Here is a 17,500-nt window from a genome sequence, read left to right on the forward strand (position 1 = left end):
ACGAAAGTGTCACGCTTGATCTCAGAATTAAGCCGTAACAACTATATCGATGACATGACTAAAAAATGGTTGTCCCAAACACCAAATCCACCGCGAATACCTGAATTCTATACCCTTACTAAAATCCACAAGCCTACTCTTGTAGGGAGACCAATAATCTCTGGTTGTAACGGGCCTACAGAAAGAATATCAGCATTTGTTGACACATTACTTCAGCCTATTTCCACACCACAAACGTCTTATCTGAAAGACTCCACAGATTTTATCAACTTCATTGAAAAGACGAAGATGGGAAAACGAACTTTCCTTGTAACGATGGATGTCACAAGTCTATATACAAATATACCGCAAGAAGAGGGAATCACTACAGTATGCAATGCGTACGAAAATTTTCACAAAAATAACCCTCCAATTCCCACTAACTATATCAAAGAAATGCTAAGACTTATACTTAAAGAGAACTCTTTCCAATTCAACGAAAAGAACTATCTTCAAATTCACGGTACCACTATGGGTACGAAAATGGCCGTTGCTTTCGCAAACATCTTCATGGCCTACATCGAGACAGAAATTCTTAGCAAAAGCGTCATAAAGCCACTGATTTGGAAACGATACATTGACGACATTTTTTCGTTGTGGGATGTCAGCAAACAGGATATAGACAAGTTCATCACACAAGCAAACTCACACCACCCTACAATAAAATTTACGGTTGAGATCTCGAACACTGAAGCCACATTTCTAGACACTGTTGTATATACAAAGGCAAACGTTTTCAAAATCAATCCACTCTGGATGTAAAAACACACTTCAAGCCAACTGAAACCTTTTAGTACACCCATTTTTCCTCCTGCCACCCACCAGGTGTCAAAAAAGGATTCGTGAAGGGCGAAGCCCTAAGACTCCTACGCACTAACTCTTCAAAAACAACTTTTGAAGAGAACATTAACAAATTTAAATCACGTCTCTTTGCTAAAGGTTATCCGAAACGTCTGATTGAGACACTTCTATCGGACATTAAATTTACAGAAAGGGAATCAGCGCTGAAACAAAAAAATGAAGACCCAAAGGATATCTTGCCCTTTGTGACACAGTATCATCCGGGAGTGCCACACCTTAAAAAAGTTTTATTAGAAAAATGGCACTTGATACAAAATCAGCCTTCTCTACGGCAAGTTTTCAAAGAGCCACCACTCATATCCTTCAAAAGAGGAAAGTCTCTCAAGGACGTGCTTGTGAGAGCGAAACTTTAAAGAGGTCAAAGACCAAAAAATACAATACAATAGCCTCATGTGAGAGTGTAACTTCAAAAACCGGAAATACGGTACAAAAATCTCTATTGTTAAGGAGTTGTGTAGGCCTGTCAATCCTTGCTACCTACTACAGTAGTTGTGGTGGTCATCGTGGTCATGGTGGTCACAGTGGTCGTGGTGGTCACAGTAGTTTTGGTAGTCATGGTGGTCACAGTGGTTGTGGTGGTCATGGTGGTCACATTGGTTGTGGTGGTCACAGTAGTTGTGGTGGTCATTGTGGTCACAGTGGTTGTGGAGGTCACAGTAGTTATGGTGGTCACAGTGGTGGTGGTGGTCACAGTAGTTGTGGTGGTCATGGTGGTTACAGTGGTCGTGGTGGTCACAAGAGTTGCGGTGGTCATGGTGGTCACAGTGGTCGTGCTGGTCACAGTAGTTGTGGTGGTCATGGTGGTCACAGTGGTCGTGGTGGTCATGGTGGTCACAGTAGTTGTGGTGGTCATGGTTGTCACAGTGGTCGTGGTGGTCACAGTAGTTGTGGCTGTCATGGTGGTCACAGTGGTTGTGGTGGTCAAAGTAGGTTTGTACCCTTTGAAGTCACAGTTGTTGTGGTGGTCATGGTAGTCACAGTGGTCGTGGTGGTCTTGGTGGTCATGGTGGTCACAGTGCTCGTGGTAGTCACAGTAGTTGTGGTGTTCATGGTGGTCACATTGGTTGTGGTGGTCACAGTAGTTGTGGTGGTCATTGTGGTCACAGTGGTTGTGGAGGTCACAGTAGTTATGGTGGTCACAGTGGTGGTGGTGGTCACAGTAGTTGTGGTGGTCATGGTGGTTACAGTGGTCGTGGTGGTCACAAGAGTTGCGGTGGTCATGGTGGTCACAGTGGTCGTGCTGGTCACAGTAGTTGTGGTGGTCATGGTGGTCACAGTGGTCGTGGTGGTCATGGTGGTCACAGTAGTTGTGGTGGTCATGGTTGTCACAGTGGTCGTGGTGGTCACAGTAGTTGTGGCTGTCATGGTGGTCACAGTGGTTGTGGTGGTCAAAGTAGGTTTGTACCCTTTGAAGTCACAGTTGTTGTGGTGGTCATGGTAGTCACAGTGGTCGTGGTGGTCTTGGTGGTCATGGTGGTCACAGTGCTCGTGGTAGTCACAGTAGTTGTGGTGTTCATGGTGGTCATAGTGGTCGTGGTGGTCACAGTAGTTGTGGTTGTCATGGTGGTCACAGTGGTTGTGGTGGTCAAAGTAGGTTTGTACCCTTTGAGGGTGGTACTTGGTCCCGTATGCAGTAACCTCTGTTTGTAACCACTGTTTGTTTTCTTTTCCTGCTGAAATTGAAATGGCCAAAGAGCAAAAGTATTCAGTAACCTCTCTTGTTTATGAGACAGGTGGTCACTCCGACCCCCACACGTTCTCGCCTGTAGTTAGTCCTTATTTCATTAAAAATTGTTTATCGCTTAATTTGCGTGATTTGATCTTAATTTCCGGTTCAGGTGGTCGTGGTGGTCATGGTAATCACAGTGGTCGTGGTGGTCATGGTGGACACAGTGGTCGTGGTGGCAACACAGTAGTTGTGGTGGTCATGGTGGTCACAGTAGTTATGCTGGTCATGGTGGGCACAGTGGGCGTGGTGGTCACAGTAGTTGTGGTGGTCATGGTGGTCATAGTGGTTGTGGTGGTCACAGAAGTTCTGGTGGTCATGGTGGTCACAGTGGTCGTGGTGGTCATGGTGGTCAAAGTGGTCACAGTGGTCAGGGTGCTCATGGTGGTCACAGTGGTCGTGGTGGTCACAGTAGTTGTGGTGGTCATAGTGGTCACAGTGGTCATGATAGTCACAATTGTTGTGGTGGTCATGGTGGTCATAGTGGTTGTGGTGGTCACAGAAGTTCTGGTGGTCATGGTGGTCACAGTAGTTGTGGTGGTCATGGTGGTGACAGTGGTCGTGGTGGTCGCAGTAGTTGTGGTGGTCCTGGTGGTCACAGTAGTTGTGGTGGCCATGGTGGTCACAGTGGTCGTGGTGGTCACAGTAGTTGTGGTGGTCATGGTGGTCACAATGGTTGTGGTGGTCACAGAAGTTGTGGTTGTCATGGTGGTCACAGTGGTCATGGTGGTCACTGTGGTCGTGTGGTCATGGTGTGCACAGTGGTCGTGGTGGTCACAGTAGCTTTGGTGGTCATGGTATTCACAGTGGTCGTGGTGGTCAAAGTAGTTATGGTGGTCATGGTGGGCACAGTGGTCGTGGTAGTCATGGTGGTCACAGTGGTCGTGGTGGTCATGGTTGTCACAGTGGTCGTGGTGGTCATGGTGGTTACAGTGGTCGTGGTGGTCACAGTAGTTGTGGTGGTCATGGTGGTCACAGTGCTCGTGGTAGTCACAGTAGTTGTGGTGGTCATGGTGGTCACAGTGGTCGTGGTGGTCACAGTAGTTGTTGTGGTCATTGTGGTGACAGTGGTCGGGTTGGTCACAGTAGTTGTGGTGGTCATGGTGGTGACAGTGGTCGTGGTGGTCATGGTGGTGACAGTGGTCGTGGTGGTCACAGTAGTTGTAGTGGTCGTGGTGGTTACAGTGGTCGTGGTGGTCATGGTGGTCACAGTAGTTGTGGTGGTCATGGTGGTCACAGTTGTTGTGGTGGTCATGGTGGTCATAGTGGTCGTAAGGGTCACAGTAGTTGTGGTGGTCATGGTGGTCACAGTGGTCGTGGTGGTCATGGTGGTTACAGTGGTCGTGGTGGTCACAGTAGTTGTGGTGGTCATGGTGGTCACAGTGCTCGTGGTAGTCACAGTAGTTGTGGTGGTCATGGTGGTCACAGTGGTCGTGGTGGTCACAGTAGTTGTTGTGGTCATTGTGGTGACAGTGGTCGGGGTGGTCACAGTAGTTGTGGTGGTCATGGTGGTGACAGTGGTCGTGGTGGTCATGGTGGTGACAGTGGTCGTGGTGGTCACAGTAGTTGTAGTGGTCGTGGTGGTCACATTGGTCGTGGTGGTCATGGTGGTCACAGTAGTTGTGGTGGTCATGGTGGTCACAGTTGTTGTGGTGGTCATGGTGGTCACATTGATCGAGGTGGTCACAGTAGTTGTGGTGGTCATGGTGGTCAAAGTGGTCGTGGTGGTCATGGTTGTCACAGTAATCGTGGTGGTCACAGTAGTTGTGGTGGTCATGGTTTTCACAGTGGTCATGGTGGTCATAGTGGTCTTGGTGGTCACAGTAGCTGTGGTCGTCATGGTGGTCACATTGGTCGTGGTGGTCATGGTGGTCACTGTGGTCGTGGTGGTCATGGTTTTCACAGTGGTCGAAGTGGTCACAGTAGTTGTGGTGGTCATGGTGGTCATAGTGGTCGTGGTGGTCACAGTAGTTGTGGTCGTCATGTTGGTCACATTGGTCGTGGTGGTCACAGTAGTTGTGGTGGTCATGGTGGTCACTGTGGTCGTTGTGGTCATGGTGGTCACAGTGGTCGGGGTGGTCAAAGTAGTTATGGTGGTCATGGTTGTCACAGTTGTCGTGGTGGTCACAGTAGTTGTGGTGGTCATGGTTTTCACAGTGGTCGAAGTGGTCACAGTAGTTGTGGTGGTCATGGTGGTCATAGTGGTCGTGGTGGTCACAGTAGTTGTGGTGGTCATATTTTAGCCGCAATCTGTGCTGTAGACTTCGGAGCTTTGTTTAAAGACATTTCCATAACAGCAGGAGACTTAACCACAAAATCATACAAATCATGCAAATTTTTTGAATTTATGGAAACTCCTTGACTTAGCAACACGTCCCGGCAAACCATCAAACAAAGCGTTTCAATGTTTCTCCAGGGTCCATGATCCACCTCCGCATTTTGACCTATCATGAACTGCGACCCCTTTTTCCTCTTGTATGGAGAGACAGTCGCCCTATTTCGCTTCTTTCGTTTCGGGGTTTTTCCCGGGTCAGCTCGAGCTTGAACAATGTTGCCACAATTAAAGCATCTGCAGACTTCGGTGCATCCTATGCCACCCGCTACACATGGACACTTTGACTTGCGGAGACCGTCTTGACACGACTTTTCACTTGCATGTGGTTCTCCGGTATATAGGAAAATGAAAATGGAGGTTGTACTTGAAAATCTACCCATAACAAACTTGAACTGTTTGCGAACTATGTGAACGCTATGAAAGAAATGGATCGCAATAAAAACGTCTCAGTACATCTAAGGGCGAGGTTTTAAAATATATCACCACTGGTTAAAGTGATGTGGTATTTTCTGAAAATTTGTCGCACTGAGCAAGTGTTACATTAGTAAGATACCTGAACAAATTTTCCACATTCTATCAAACTTGAGAGCCGGCTTCACGCAGATGGGCTAATTACTCCCGAGTTATGAGATGAGTAGATTTGTAAGAGTGCAGCAAAATGCAAAATAGAATTTGGATCCGGTCATTTCAATGGCTAAGAGCAATTCAAGACGACTCTTAAACGCCCGCGAAAATTCGCGCGGTGTCTGACATGTGCAGACTGCAGACTTCAGACAAATAGCGCTGATAAACAGTATTTAAGTCTAAGAACCCATTTTAAAACGGTTAGCTTTCAATTGTTGTCAGACACCGGAATTGTAGCGGGTACTTGAGGCAGGGCACAGTAGGGTCGTCTTTTTGTAGCAAAATCATTGTTGCCACAACGCCCACCCCAATTTTTTTGTTATTTCTTATTTTAACATATTCATTGCATGTTTGCCCAAAGAGCTGAAATGAGTTCATCACAGGGGCCTTGCCTTGCAACGAAACTCGAATTATCACATACAAGATCAACACAGACACGGGATACAAATTACGTATTTAAAAATGTGTTTTCAGTTAATTAGGTTAATTGTAGTGACCGCAAAAAGAAAGAGAAACACTATTAGACTCTCTTATAAAGTACTGGACATGAGAGAAAATTAAACGTTTTAATTATTTGACAAGTAAGAAGAGCAAAACAGAACAAGTTCAACATTTTACTGGTCAGAATATTTAACCATCGATCAAAAGCTGTACGAGGAGCAGCAGTAAGGAAAGCAGGTCTGAAGGCAGCATAATTAGGACATTGCAAAAGGCCCGAGTTAAAGTCTCATTATCAAAACCGCCGCTACAAATAGGTGAAGACTTAACAGCGATAATTTAAAACGACAAGCGTCAAGCCACAGTCAAAAATGAATTGCATAACACTGAATAGCTGTGTACAGCCCTGCATAGCTGTATATAGCTCTTTTAGCCCTTTAGAGCTAAGCATAACCTTGTATAGCAGTGTATAGCCCTATATAGCTGTGTGTAGCTGTGCATAGCCTTGTATAGCTGTGTATAGCCCTGTATAGCTCTGTATAGCTGTGTACAGCTATGTGTGGCTGTGTATAGCCCTGTATAGCCGTGTATAGCTGTGTAAACTCGTGTATGTCTGTATACCTCTGTATAGCTATGTATAACTCTGTATAGCTGTGTATAGCTCTATATAGCTGTAGACCTCTGTATGGCTGTGTACACTTATGTATAGGTCTGTATAGCTCTGTATAGCCCTGTATAGGTCTGTATAGCGCTGTATAGCCCTGTATAGTTCTATATAGCTGTGTATGGGTCTGTACAGCCCTGTATAGGTATGTATAGCTGTGTATATAACTGTATAGCTGTGCACAGCGATGTATAGCTGTGTATAGGTCTGTATAGCACTGTATAGCTGTGTATAGTACTGTATAGCTGTGTATAGCTATGTATACCTGTGTATAGGTCTGTATAGCCCTGTATAGGTATGTATAGCTGTGTATATACCTGTATATCTGTGTACAGCTATGTATAGCTTTGTATAGGTATGTATACCTGTGTATAGGTCTGTATAGCTGTGTATATCCTTGTTTTGTTGTGCATAGCTCTGTATAGCTGTGTTTAGCTATGTATAGCTGTGTATAGGTCTGTATAACGCTCTGTAGCCCTGTATAGTTCTGTATAGCTGTGTATAGGTCTGTACAGCCCTGTATAGTTCTGTACAGCTGTGTATAGGTCTGTACAGCCCTGTATAGGTATGTATAGCTGTGTATAGCTATGCATACCTGTGTATAGGTCTGTATAGCTCTGTATAGCGCTGTATAGCTGTGTATAGCACTGTATAGGTATGTATTGCTGTGTACACTTGTGTATAGATCTGTATAGCCCTGTATAGGTACGTATAGCTGTGTATAGCTATGTGTATAGGTCTGTATAGCTCTGTATGGCCCTGTATATGTATGTATAGCAGTGTAAAGCGCCGTATAGCTGTGTATAGACGTGTATAGCTGCGTATAGCTATGTATACGTATGTATAGGTCTGTACAGCACTGTATAGCCTTGTATAGGTATGTATAGCTCTGTATAGCGCTATATAGCTGTGTATAAACCTGTATAGCTGTGTATAGGTATGTATACCTGTGTATAGGTCCGTATAGCTCTGTAGAGCCCTGTAAAGCTGTGAATAGCCCTGTATAGGTATGTAGAGCTGTGTACATTGCTGTATAGCTGTGTATAGCTATGTATACCTGTGTATAGGTCTGTACAGCTCTGCATAGCTGTGTATAGACCTGTGTAGCTGTGTATAGCTAGGTATACCTGTGTATATGTCTGTATAGCCATGTATAGGTATGTATAGGTATGTATAGTGCTGTATAGCTGTGTATAGACCTGTATAGCTGTATATAGCTACGTATACCTGTGAATAGGTCTGTATAGCCTGGTATAGGGTATAGCTCTGTATAGCGTTGTACAGCTGTGTATAGCTCTGTAGAGCCCTGTATAGATATTTATAACTCTGTATAGCGCTCTATAGCGGTGTATATATATACCTGTGTATAGGACCGTATAACTCTGTACAGCCCTGTATAGGTATGTATATTTGTGTATAGTGCTGTATAGCTATGTATAGCACTGTATAGCTGTGTACAGCTATGTATAGCTGTGTATAGGTCTGTATAGCACTGTATAGCTGTGTATAGTACTGTATAGCTGTGTATATACCTGTATAGCTGTGTGTAGGTCTGTATAGCACTGTATGGCTGTGTATAGCTGTGTACAGCTATGTATGGGTGTGTATACCTGTGTATAGGTCTGTATAGCACTGTATAGCTGTGTATAGCACTGTATAGCTGTGTATAGTACTGTATAGCTTTGTATAACCCTGTATAGCTGTGTATAGGTCTGTATAGCACTGTATAGCTGTGTATAGTACTGTATACCTTTGTATATACCTGTATAGCTGTGTACTGCTATGTATAGGTGTGTATAGGTGTGTATAGCACTGTATAGCTGTGTATAGTACTGTATAGCTGTGTATAGCTGTGTACAGCTCTGTATAGGTATGTATACCTGTGTATAGGTCAGTACAGCCCTGTATAGGTATGTATAGCTGTGTATCGGTCTGTATAGCACTGTATAGCTGTGTATAGTACTGTATAGCTGTGTATAAACCTGTATAGCTGTGTATAGGTCTGTATAGCACTTTATAGCTGTGTATAGCAGTGTATAGCAGTGTATAGCTATGTATAGCTGTGTATAGGTGTGTATAGCACTGTATAGCACTGTATGTAGCTGGTTTGTACTAACTGACATTTTGCTTGCGAACGGCGATGAGTGGCGATGAGCTGGACTTAATTCTGTCAAAGTTTGCTCGTCATCCTCTCTTTTGTCATCATGCTGTTTGGCACTTCCATAAATAAACATTGGTAGAAGAAAATACTCAATATTTTTGCATTTTAGTTTGCATCTTTTCACCGCAAAACATTACCCGTCTAGATGCCGGTCTAGATGGGAAAATCTAGACCGCGGTCAATATCGATTTTAGCCAATCAAATTCGTGAACTTGGTAGTTCCCAGTCCTTGTGAGACAGAGCCATATAATAAGTAATGATGTAATATATGTATTGGGTACATAATAATTCCCCATACATGACGTACCTACGCGAAATTGGATGTCATCCGCTGATATCTTTTTAGGCGCGAGATTTTCAATTTTCTTTCCAATTCTTCACATTAGCTTTCTTAAACAGCTTTATTGTTTACTCAAAATGAAAGCGAGCCTTAGGAGACGTTCAGCATTTGGTGTCTATCAGTCGCAACGTAAAAAAGAAGCTGAAACTGAAGTACAGGAAGAAGACAAAACTGACAAGACTGGCGCGCGCAAAAGACGACACGAGGAAAGTTCGAACAACCGCTCTTCCAAAAGATTCAATAAAGCTGATAGCGGTAGCAACAAAAGTGTCAACAGTGAAGAGACAAACGGAGTTCTTGATCACGAAGATCACAGCTCGGACAACATGGAATCCAAAAAAGGGAAAGGAAAGTTGCTGAGTAAGGCCAATAAACTACGGCAAAGCTTGACGTTTTCCAGCCGAAAGAAAAAGAGACAAGGTTATCAAAGTTACGAAGGCGATTTGGAGAAATCCTCCAGCAGTATTACCGTGACTAGTTATCCAGAGAAGGCAGACTGCAGAATGGAAAGCGATTCAGTGAATGGAGATGGAGATTCTCAAGATCGAAACGACTTACAACAAGGAGAGACGGAAGCTGAGAGGCTGTTCTCGTGGTTAATCAGCCCAGTGAAACCTGGAAAGTTTTTCAGGTACACGTATGTTAAGGCATGTCTATTATGGAAGTGTTATTCTGCGTTTGAATTAATCTACCCCGGGGTAGGGGATAGGAGGGGGGGGGGGGTGGGGGGGGATTAGGTTAGGGTAAGTGTTAACCCTAATTCTAACCCAGACCTAATCACCCCCCACCCCCTGAATAGACATGCTGGTGTGTTACATGTTGGGGTGAACACTTTCAGTTATAACAAACTTACCATGACAGTGCTTTCTTGAGCACAGAAGTACATTGATCAGGTTTGATTGATTAGAGAACTCTGATCATTCTTGATTCTGATTTGAATCTTCTCATCATAATCATGACCATCACCATCACGTAACATAGACAGTGTGGCCTTCATTTCGGCCATTATCATCATTGTTATCTGTATCATAATAATCATTATCCTGCTTTGCAGCACACAGAGCTCAACCCAAGAGCCTGCTTGCAGGTAGATGATTGTAATTGTCATCATCATCATCATCATCATCATCACCATAACCATTGTCTTCACCGTCACTTCTGCTTCCCCCAGGGGTTTCAAGAGAGCCAGGTAGGGGTTAGAAATACCGGCTTGTGGAGATTAATTCCCAGTTGTTTGCATTAGGGTGATGCAAGCAAGCATAACAACAAGCAATGTGTGCAGGTGTATTATCTTGTTGTTCATTAGTGTCTTTCATCCAGACAAAAAAACACCACAGAGTTTGAGTTGTTGCTTGTGCTTATACTTCAAGGGGGTGAGGGTGAGCAGGAAGCTACTGTTGGTGATCGTGTTATCCTTCATGCCTCTCTTTCTATATTACCCTCGTGATAAAAACCGTATTGAAACCCCCAGTGTTTTCACCAGGATTTTGTCTTAGGGACTCCCAGGGCCCCATTAACTGAAAAATATGGCTCCTGCTGGAGCTTAACTGGGACAAAGTTACTTGCACTTCATGTCTAGCGTGGAAAAGTCCTTCGTGATTTCTCTGTCCATTTCGTCAAGCCATGTCAAAATTGGAACTCTTGCAATGGTAGCCCTTCTACAATACAGTCAATGTATTTATATTTCCTACAGTTCATGATCTTTTTGTCTGCGTCATAGGCGCCGTGGCCTCATGGTTAGAGTGCTCGACTCCGGATCGAGTGGTGCGGGTTCGGGTCCTGGCTGTGGACAAGACACTTTACTCTCATGGTGCCTCTCTCCACCCAGGTGTATAAGTGGGTACCAGCGAAATGCTGGGGGTAACACTGCGATGGACTAGCACTCATTCAGGGGGAAGTAGAAATACTCCTAGTCGCTTCATGCTAATGAAACAGGAGATAAGTGCCAGCCTGATGGGCCGTCTGGCTCATAAACTGAGACTTTACTTACTTTACTTTACTTTACTTTTATAGGCAAGCCATGTGTATTTTGACTGCCATTCACTCTGAAAAACACCGTCTTTCTTGAGTGAAACAGCTTTGTGATCTTTGCTTGCTATGTTGTCCTTTTCATCGTCCTCTTCACTAGCTTTTCAATGATCTTCTACACTTTCTTAAATCTTTGGTACTTAGGGGCAAAAGAATCTAATTTTCTTTGTGCCATGACAAATAACATGAGCTTGAACTCTAAATTATCTGTTATACAAGATACCTACCTGATCCAATGTGGCAAAGCTACAGTATGCTACACTGGTTTGACTGACAAAGGCAAAAGTCGGTAAAATGTTTTGAATACTTTGATAAACTTTTTTCATTCAGTTGCAGAAGCAAAGAGCTGGAGTATTTGCTTGACCAATTAAAGACTGCCAACTTACTTGTAAAAGTTTGTTTTGCTCATAGCATCCTTGTGCGCCCAAGTGGGTGCATTTGCATTGCTTTTAATGTGCCATTTCTATTTTTCTTGCGGGAATCCCGCAAGGGCGCGGCCTGGTGCAAACACTGAACCCCATCCTTAACATAACCTCTTTACGCCATAAACGGCTGATCGCCTAATTATCATTTTTTATCATCATCATCGTGATCATCAGCTTTGAGATCAATAATTCTTTTTTTCACTTGATTCCAGTGATTTATGGGAACAAAAACCACTGCTGATCAAGAGACACCAAACAAATTATAATGATGGATGGTTCAGTTCTAAAGAACTTGATGATATACTGAGACAGGTGCTGTTTGCTCTCAAATCATACTTTTTTTGCGGTGTTTATGGGGAGAATAAAAATCATCCTCTTCTGTTGGAAAGGTTGGATGTTTTGCAACAATTATGTTCCTTTTGTAGTCGACGAGGAGCGACTTAAAACCCTCATTCTACTCTCAGCCCATTGACAGAGAGAGCAGAAGTAGCTAGTGTTGTGATATGAGCTCATTTAGGACCATCGCATACCTACGCGGGGAGGGGATGGCGAGCAAAATGAGATTGGAAAGAGAGAAAACCATGACTGGTCATTGTGAGGTTATCATGTTACACTGTACATGTATAATTTATGTAGTATTGTAAACTGTTTCATTTACATATGTCTTGTCTGTTGCAATAGTGCAGCTGCAAGCGTAAGTACAGTAAGGAATAAATAGTTAGTAATTTTCTTTGCATTTTCGTTGTCTTTTTAGCGCAGTGTCCAGTTTTCTGTCAACTTGGATGTTACATCTTATAAAAATGGAGTGAGAGAGACCCATAATCCTAAAGGCAGGGCACTTGCTCCAGTTGTTTGGGATTTTTATGAGGTACATGAACAAAGTAAAATTTGTTCATTATTATGATCTTCTTTTACGCCTTTTCATTATTTCAATAATTATAATAAATAGTAGTTATTATCTTAATTAATTATTATTGGATATTAATATCAAATTATAATAATTGTTATTATTATGTTTGCAAGTTATGTTGTTTCATATTAAACCTTCATTCTGAGGAGCAAGAATTGAGCACCAATTTGAAAGTTACTTTTACATGATTGAATGGTTGTTAGATTGCTTTAGATGCCAGAGTTTGACATTTTTTAAAAATAATTGTCTTCGTGTCTCAACAGAATGGCTGTTCAGTGAGACTTCTAAATCCACAAGCCTTTTCCCGTTCTGTTTGGAAGCTGACATCACTTTTACAAGAATATTTTGGTTGCTTTGTGGGTGCAAACATGTAAGGACCTTCTTATTGCACGACCCAAGTAGTTACTAGCATTATTTTTTACGTTACGGTATTATTACCGGTATATAAATGTTATCTAATGGCTGGGTTGGGATAAACAGCTGGGCAAAGTCAAAGCAAGCGAGTGTGCACAGCCTGGTCAATTTGGCCGGGGCCAGGCTCTTAATGAACCTCCTGCTGTAGTATGTGGGTTTAGCCTGTGGCATTGGACAGACAAGGCTGCTGCCTAAGAAAATTTTAAAGGGGCCCTCAGAGCTAAACGCTGAGAACTTAGGAGCCCAACATATGAAGTGAAAGGTGTTGCTGTGAAAAATGAAGGCGCCCAGAGCTATTCTTTGGGAGCCCCAGGCTACCGGGCTCCTGTTAGGCAACAGCCTTGACAGACAATATTAAGAAAATCATTGTTATGTGGAAAATTGACTGATTTACAATGTAGGCCACTGTGTTACAGTATTTCTTTTTCTCTTCCCGGTAAGCAAGCCACCTGGCCTGATTTGTCCTTTCTCTTAACAAATTTTCAACTTTCACCTACTTACTTGTATACTGTCAGTTTCGTCATCTAAGATGACAGTGCGGCCAGTTATTCATGTCTCCCTTGCTGAAATTCCCATGCTATGCAGGCCATTAATTAAATTACCTAAACATAATTCATAAAAACACAGCAAAGAAGATGGTTTGACAAGCAACCATAAACACACATCAACACTGTCTAGGTTCATTAATAAACTGAAACCCATCAGATCACAGGGTTTTCAAAATATATACATGTACCACCACTTAACACAAGAAAAAAACAAAATTAATAATGTCACTTAGTATACTCTGTGCTCTGTAGTTATCTGACTCCACCTGGTTCTCAAGGATTTGCACCACATTATGATGACATTGAAGCTTTTGTTGTACAGCTTGAAGGGAGAAAACACTGGCGGCTTTATAATCCAAGGTGAGCAGGAAAGAGACTGTTTTCGTAAGGGTTGTATTATTATGGTTCTATTTCATGTTTGGTCCAAAAATTTTCATTTTTTAGTGCAATTTTGATCTTTCTTTTGTGTCAGATTATGATGACGAACATCAGACGAAGAAAAATCAAAATTCAACGGGTTTAAACAATTTTAAACCAAGAGGAAGTTTGAATGACAGCATTATATAATACCCAACTATGATGATAAGTCACTTTCAACTGGTTAAATGTCGCCACATTCCAGCAATAACCAGCACTTCACTTTAAATAAAGGCCTCAATGAACCTCCCGCTGTTTTAAAAACTGATTAAGTTTTGCAGTGAAAAGTTCTTGGAATTTGGCTTTAACTTAACATTATGGGGTAGACAGATATATAACTATGTACTTTGTGAGCTGTACATGTACTTTCAATAAAAGTCTGACCTAACTGTTTCCAGCCATTACGCATGTAGCGATTAACCCAATGACACCTCAAGTGCCCTAGGATGTGACAGGTGAGAAGTAAATTTGTCTGGCGTTAGACAGAGAAAAATCTGGTCTCACTCCCGGGGGTCAATGAGTGAATTTAATGAGCATGATAAGTAACATTCTGTCCATATTTTAAGAACATAAAATAAGATGTTAAGATAAGATCTTTCATAATGACCATGTCAAGTCATCACCAGGGATGCCACAACCAGTAATTTAAATGAGGAACTACAATGGCTATGTTTTCCCTAATATTTGAGGACATTTTTCTTGTTAAAGAACTTACAGTACTGTGGTGAAATTTAAATTTTGTGCAGAGAATTTGCACAATGCAATGACTTTACTATTCTCTCTTTACACTTCCTGAGCCCAGTTATGGTATTCAAGTTTCATTCTTGGACAATTTCTAGATATTGACCACATAATTTTAAATTTGGATTTAAATTAAGTAAGACCTTTTTGGTTTCCCTTGAGTTAACAAAAAAAAAAAATTCACAAAGCATGCAACCCAATGCAGCTCATGTTGCTGTTCTCCAGAAAATATACATGTATGTATAGAGACCCACTAGCATTGGCTTCGTGTGGACACCTTTCAATAACCTTTTGACACCCCTTCTCTACAACTTGTCTGAAATGCTGCATTAATACAAGTTACAAATTACTCTTTTGTTTGTTGCATTCTGCAGAAGTGATATGGAAGCATTACCAAGATATTCCAGTGGTAAGAATCTTGAATTGAATACATCTGTATTGAAAGATGCATGTTATCTGCTTACAGTACCTCACACGGAAATAGTGTTAACGAAAATTTTGGGAGCAGACAGTTTTCAATGATTTGGCCTTTTCACATTTTAAGCCAACTTTAAGCAGGATGAAGTTGGAGAGCCCATCCTGGATACAGAGCTTGTGGCTGGCGATGTTCTCTACTTTCCAAGAGGAACTATTCATCAGGTTAGATTGCTTTTATCTTTTTTAATGGACTCCTGTGTAATAAGTGTTAAAAGTAAATAAAGATGGCAGTGCAGATTCTACAGGAACAACTTGCCAATCACAAACGACCCTAGATGAATTTTTTTTTTTGTGACTCTCCAGGCTGACACACCAAGTGACACGCATTCTTTACACATCACTGTGTCTACTTATCAAAAGAATGCATGGATTGATTTCATGGAAAAAGTAAGTACTATAACGAGCACAAAGTGCTCATCAAGAGAGCTTATGTCATTTCACATAAAATTATTAAATTACAGCAGTCACACAAAACTGAAAAAACTAACAAAATAGGAAAAAGGAAAACAGAAAAAATAAACACAACACAAAAAAAGGGGAAAACACAAGTAGAGTGGTGTGATTGGAAGATAAATGACTGAACAGAGCAAAAAAAAAAAAAACTAACATGAAGTTGAAAATCAATATCAAGAACATCGTTTAAGTACTTTTGATACTTCAGCTGCCTTGTGAAATCAAAATCCAAAGGAGGCATAATGATTACTGTTATTGTGCCACATTAGCAAACCTTCCATTGATGTACAGTTAACAATAATAATAATAATAATAATAATAATAATAATAATAATAATAATAATAATAATAATAATAATAATACTAGTAATAGTAATAATAATAATAATAATAATAATTTATATAGCATTTTACAAGTTTCAATTCTTTACACAAATAATAATGATACTCATTTACATGTTACATATCAAAATACAAAAATGTTAGGGTACTAGTTAATTGAAATAGTTTTGTGCCTCCGGTTTTTATGGAATGGTGCATTCATTGATGTCAATCTTAGTTTGTATGAGTTTACTAAAATCTGGTTATGTAGAAATTTCTCTTTGGCAATCAGGGGTTTCAATGAAATTTCAAGTTGGTGGCTGGTTTAAGTACATGTAGAGTAACCAGCTGTATCAACATCATACATGGGTCGTAACGGCTCCTTTCCTTAGGGGTGTCTCTCAAACGCCACATTTCAAGAGCAAAATCGATGATCACGTTTAGACGACCTCATGTTGCCATTGTCCAAATAAAGTTTAATCTTGAACAAAATGATATATGAAATGAATCATATATATATTGAACCCACAAATGACCAGCTCCCAACATCAGTGGATTCGTTGCTCAGTTGGTTAGAGCGTCACACTGGGACCGCAAAGTCACGGGTTCAAACCCTGTTGAAGTCCTAAATTTTTCAGGCTTCTCTACACAATTGCTAAAATTGCATTCATAACTGCGAGGATCATAGCTTCACTTGAAGTTTAATCTTTTTTTAATTTAGGAAAAATATTAGTCAACTTCTCTGAGTAAAGTGGCCTTTTCGTTGGCTGTCGTTGCTCATTGAAAGCACTGGGTAATCTTCTGGGAAATGACTGAATAAGTTTGAAGTAACCCTGAGTTTTTAAATATGTTTTTTTAAATTAAATAACTATTCATTTCGTGAAGGCTGTTTATTCAATGAAATATCTTGGTTTTTAGGGAAATGAGGCAAAGAACATTCAGAAGTGATCTTAATAGCAACTGCTGCCGTTACTTTTTTCAGTTAATTCCAGGTGCACTACAAGTTGCTTTTGAGGAAGATCAGGAATTCCGAGAGGGTTTACCACTAAATTTTCTTGACTATATGGGTGTTGCTAATTCAGAACTGGTGAGTTACTTGAACAGAAATGGCATTGATTGCTCTTCTGAGTTAAGCTTGAGATTTATTTTGACGATTATTGGTATCTTTTCTAGAACAACAAAGATAGGACCGAGTTCCTCAGAAAAGTCGAGAAACTGATGATGAAGTTAGTATCACATGCTCCAGTGGATGCTGCTGCTGACCAGGTACGTGCACTTCACTTCAAATATGTCCACAAAGGATTTCGACAATGAATTTTTCTTTCCATGTTTCGGTTAAGAGTTAACTAGTTTAATGACCATTATCATTCCAGGTAATGGAGGACAATGTTTCTTTAGAACAAGCTCCTCTTTGGGTTATTCAGAGATGTTCGCTTTAATTTGCTTTGGAATGGCTTGTAGTCAGAATCTAAGGGGTTGTGACGAGCCTGCCTCAAGATAGGTAACCTGCGATCGGGCGTACCTTTCTTTAGAGAGTACATGTACCTTTTCGCGCCCTTTCTAAAGAAAAGTATGCCA

General features: G+C 41.5%; 2 protein-coding genes across 2 annotated transcripts in view; both read left to right on the forward strand.

Moving 5' to 3' along the window:
- The window catches only part of LOC137981153 (uncharacterized), an 897-nt gene extending 96 nt beyond the window's left edge, over window positions 1-801 (forward strand). Inside the window, exon 1 of the mRNA XM_068828494.1 lies at window positions 1-801. This exon is cut by the window's left edge and continues 96 nt beyond it. Within this exon, the coding sequence (XP_068684595.1) occupies window positions 1-801 (801 nt within the window).
- Window positions 802-9,180: 8,379 nt separating this feature from the next.
- Window positions 9,181-17,500, forward strand: part of LOC137978799 (ribosomal oxygenase 1-like) — a 14,356-nt gene continuing 6,036 nt past the window's right edge. The window contains exons 1-10 of the mRNA XM_068825870.1: window positions 9,181-9,819; window positions 11,854-11,953; window positions 12,396-12,509; window positions 12,815-12,921; window positions 13,766-13,873; window positions 15,046-15,080; window positions 15,216-15,310; window positions 15,452-15,535; window positions 16,905-17,009; window positions 17,096-17,188. Coding sequence (XP_068681971.1) covers window positions 9,266-9,819; window positions 11,854-11,953; window positions 12,396-12,509; window positions 12,815-12,921; window positions 13,766-13,873; window positions 15,046-15,080; window positions 15,216-15,310; window positions 15,452-15,535; window positions 16,905-17,009; window positions 17,096-17,188 — 1,395 coding nt within the window. The 5' untranslated portion in view covers window positions 9,181-9,265. The remainder of the gene's footprint in view (window positions 9,820-11,853; window positions 11,954-12,395; window positions 12,510-12,814; window positions 12,922-13,765; window positions 13,874-15,045; window positions 15,081-15,215; window positions 15,311-15,451; window positions 15,536-16,904; window positions 17,010-17,095; window positions 17,189-17,500) is intronic.

Source organism: Montipora foliosa, chromosome 12 (assembly GCF_036669935.1).
Source record: "Montipora foliosa isolate CH-2021 chromosome 12, ASM3666993v2, whole genome shotgun sequence".
NCBI lineage: Eukaryota > Metazoa > Cnidaria > Anthozoa > Scleractinia > Acroporidae > Montipora > Montipora foliosa.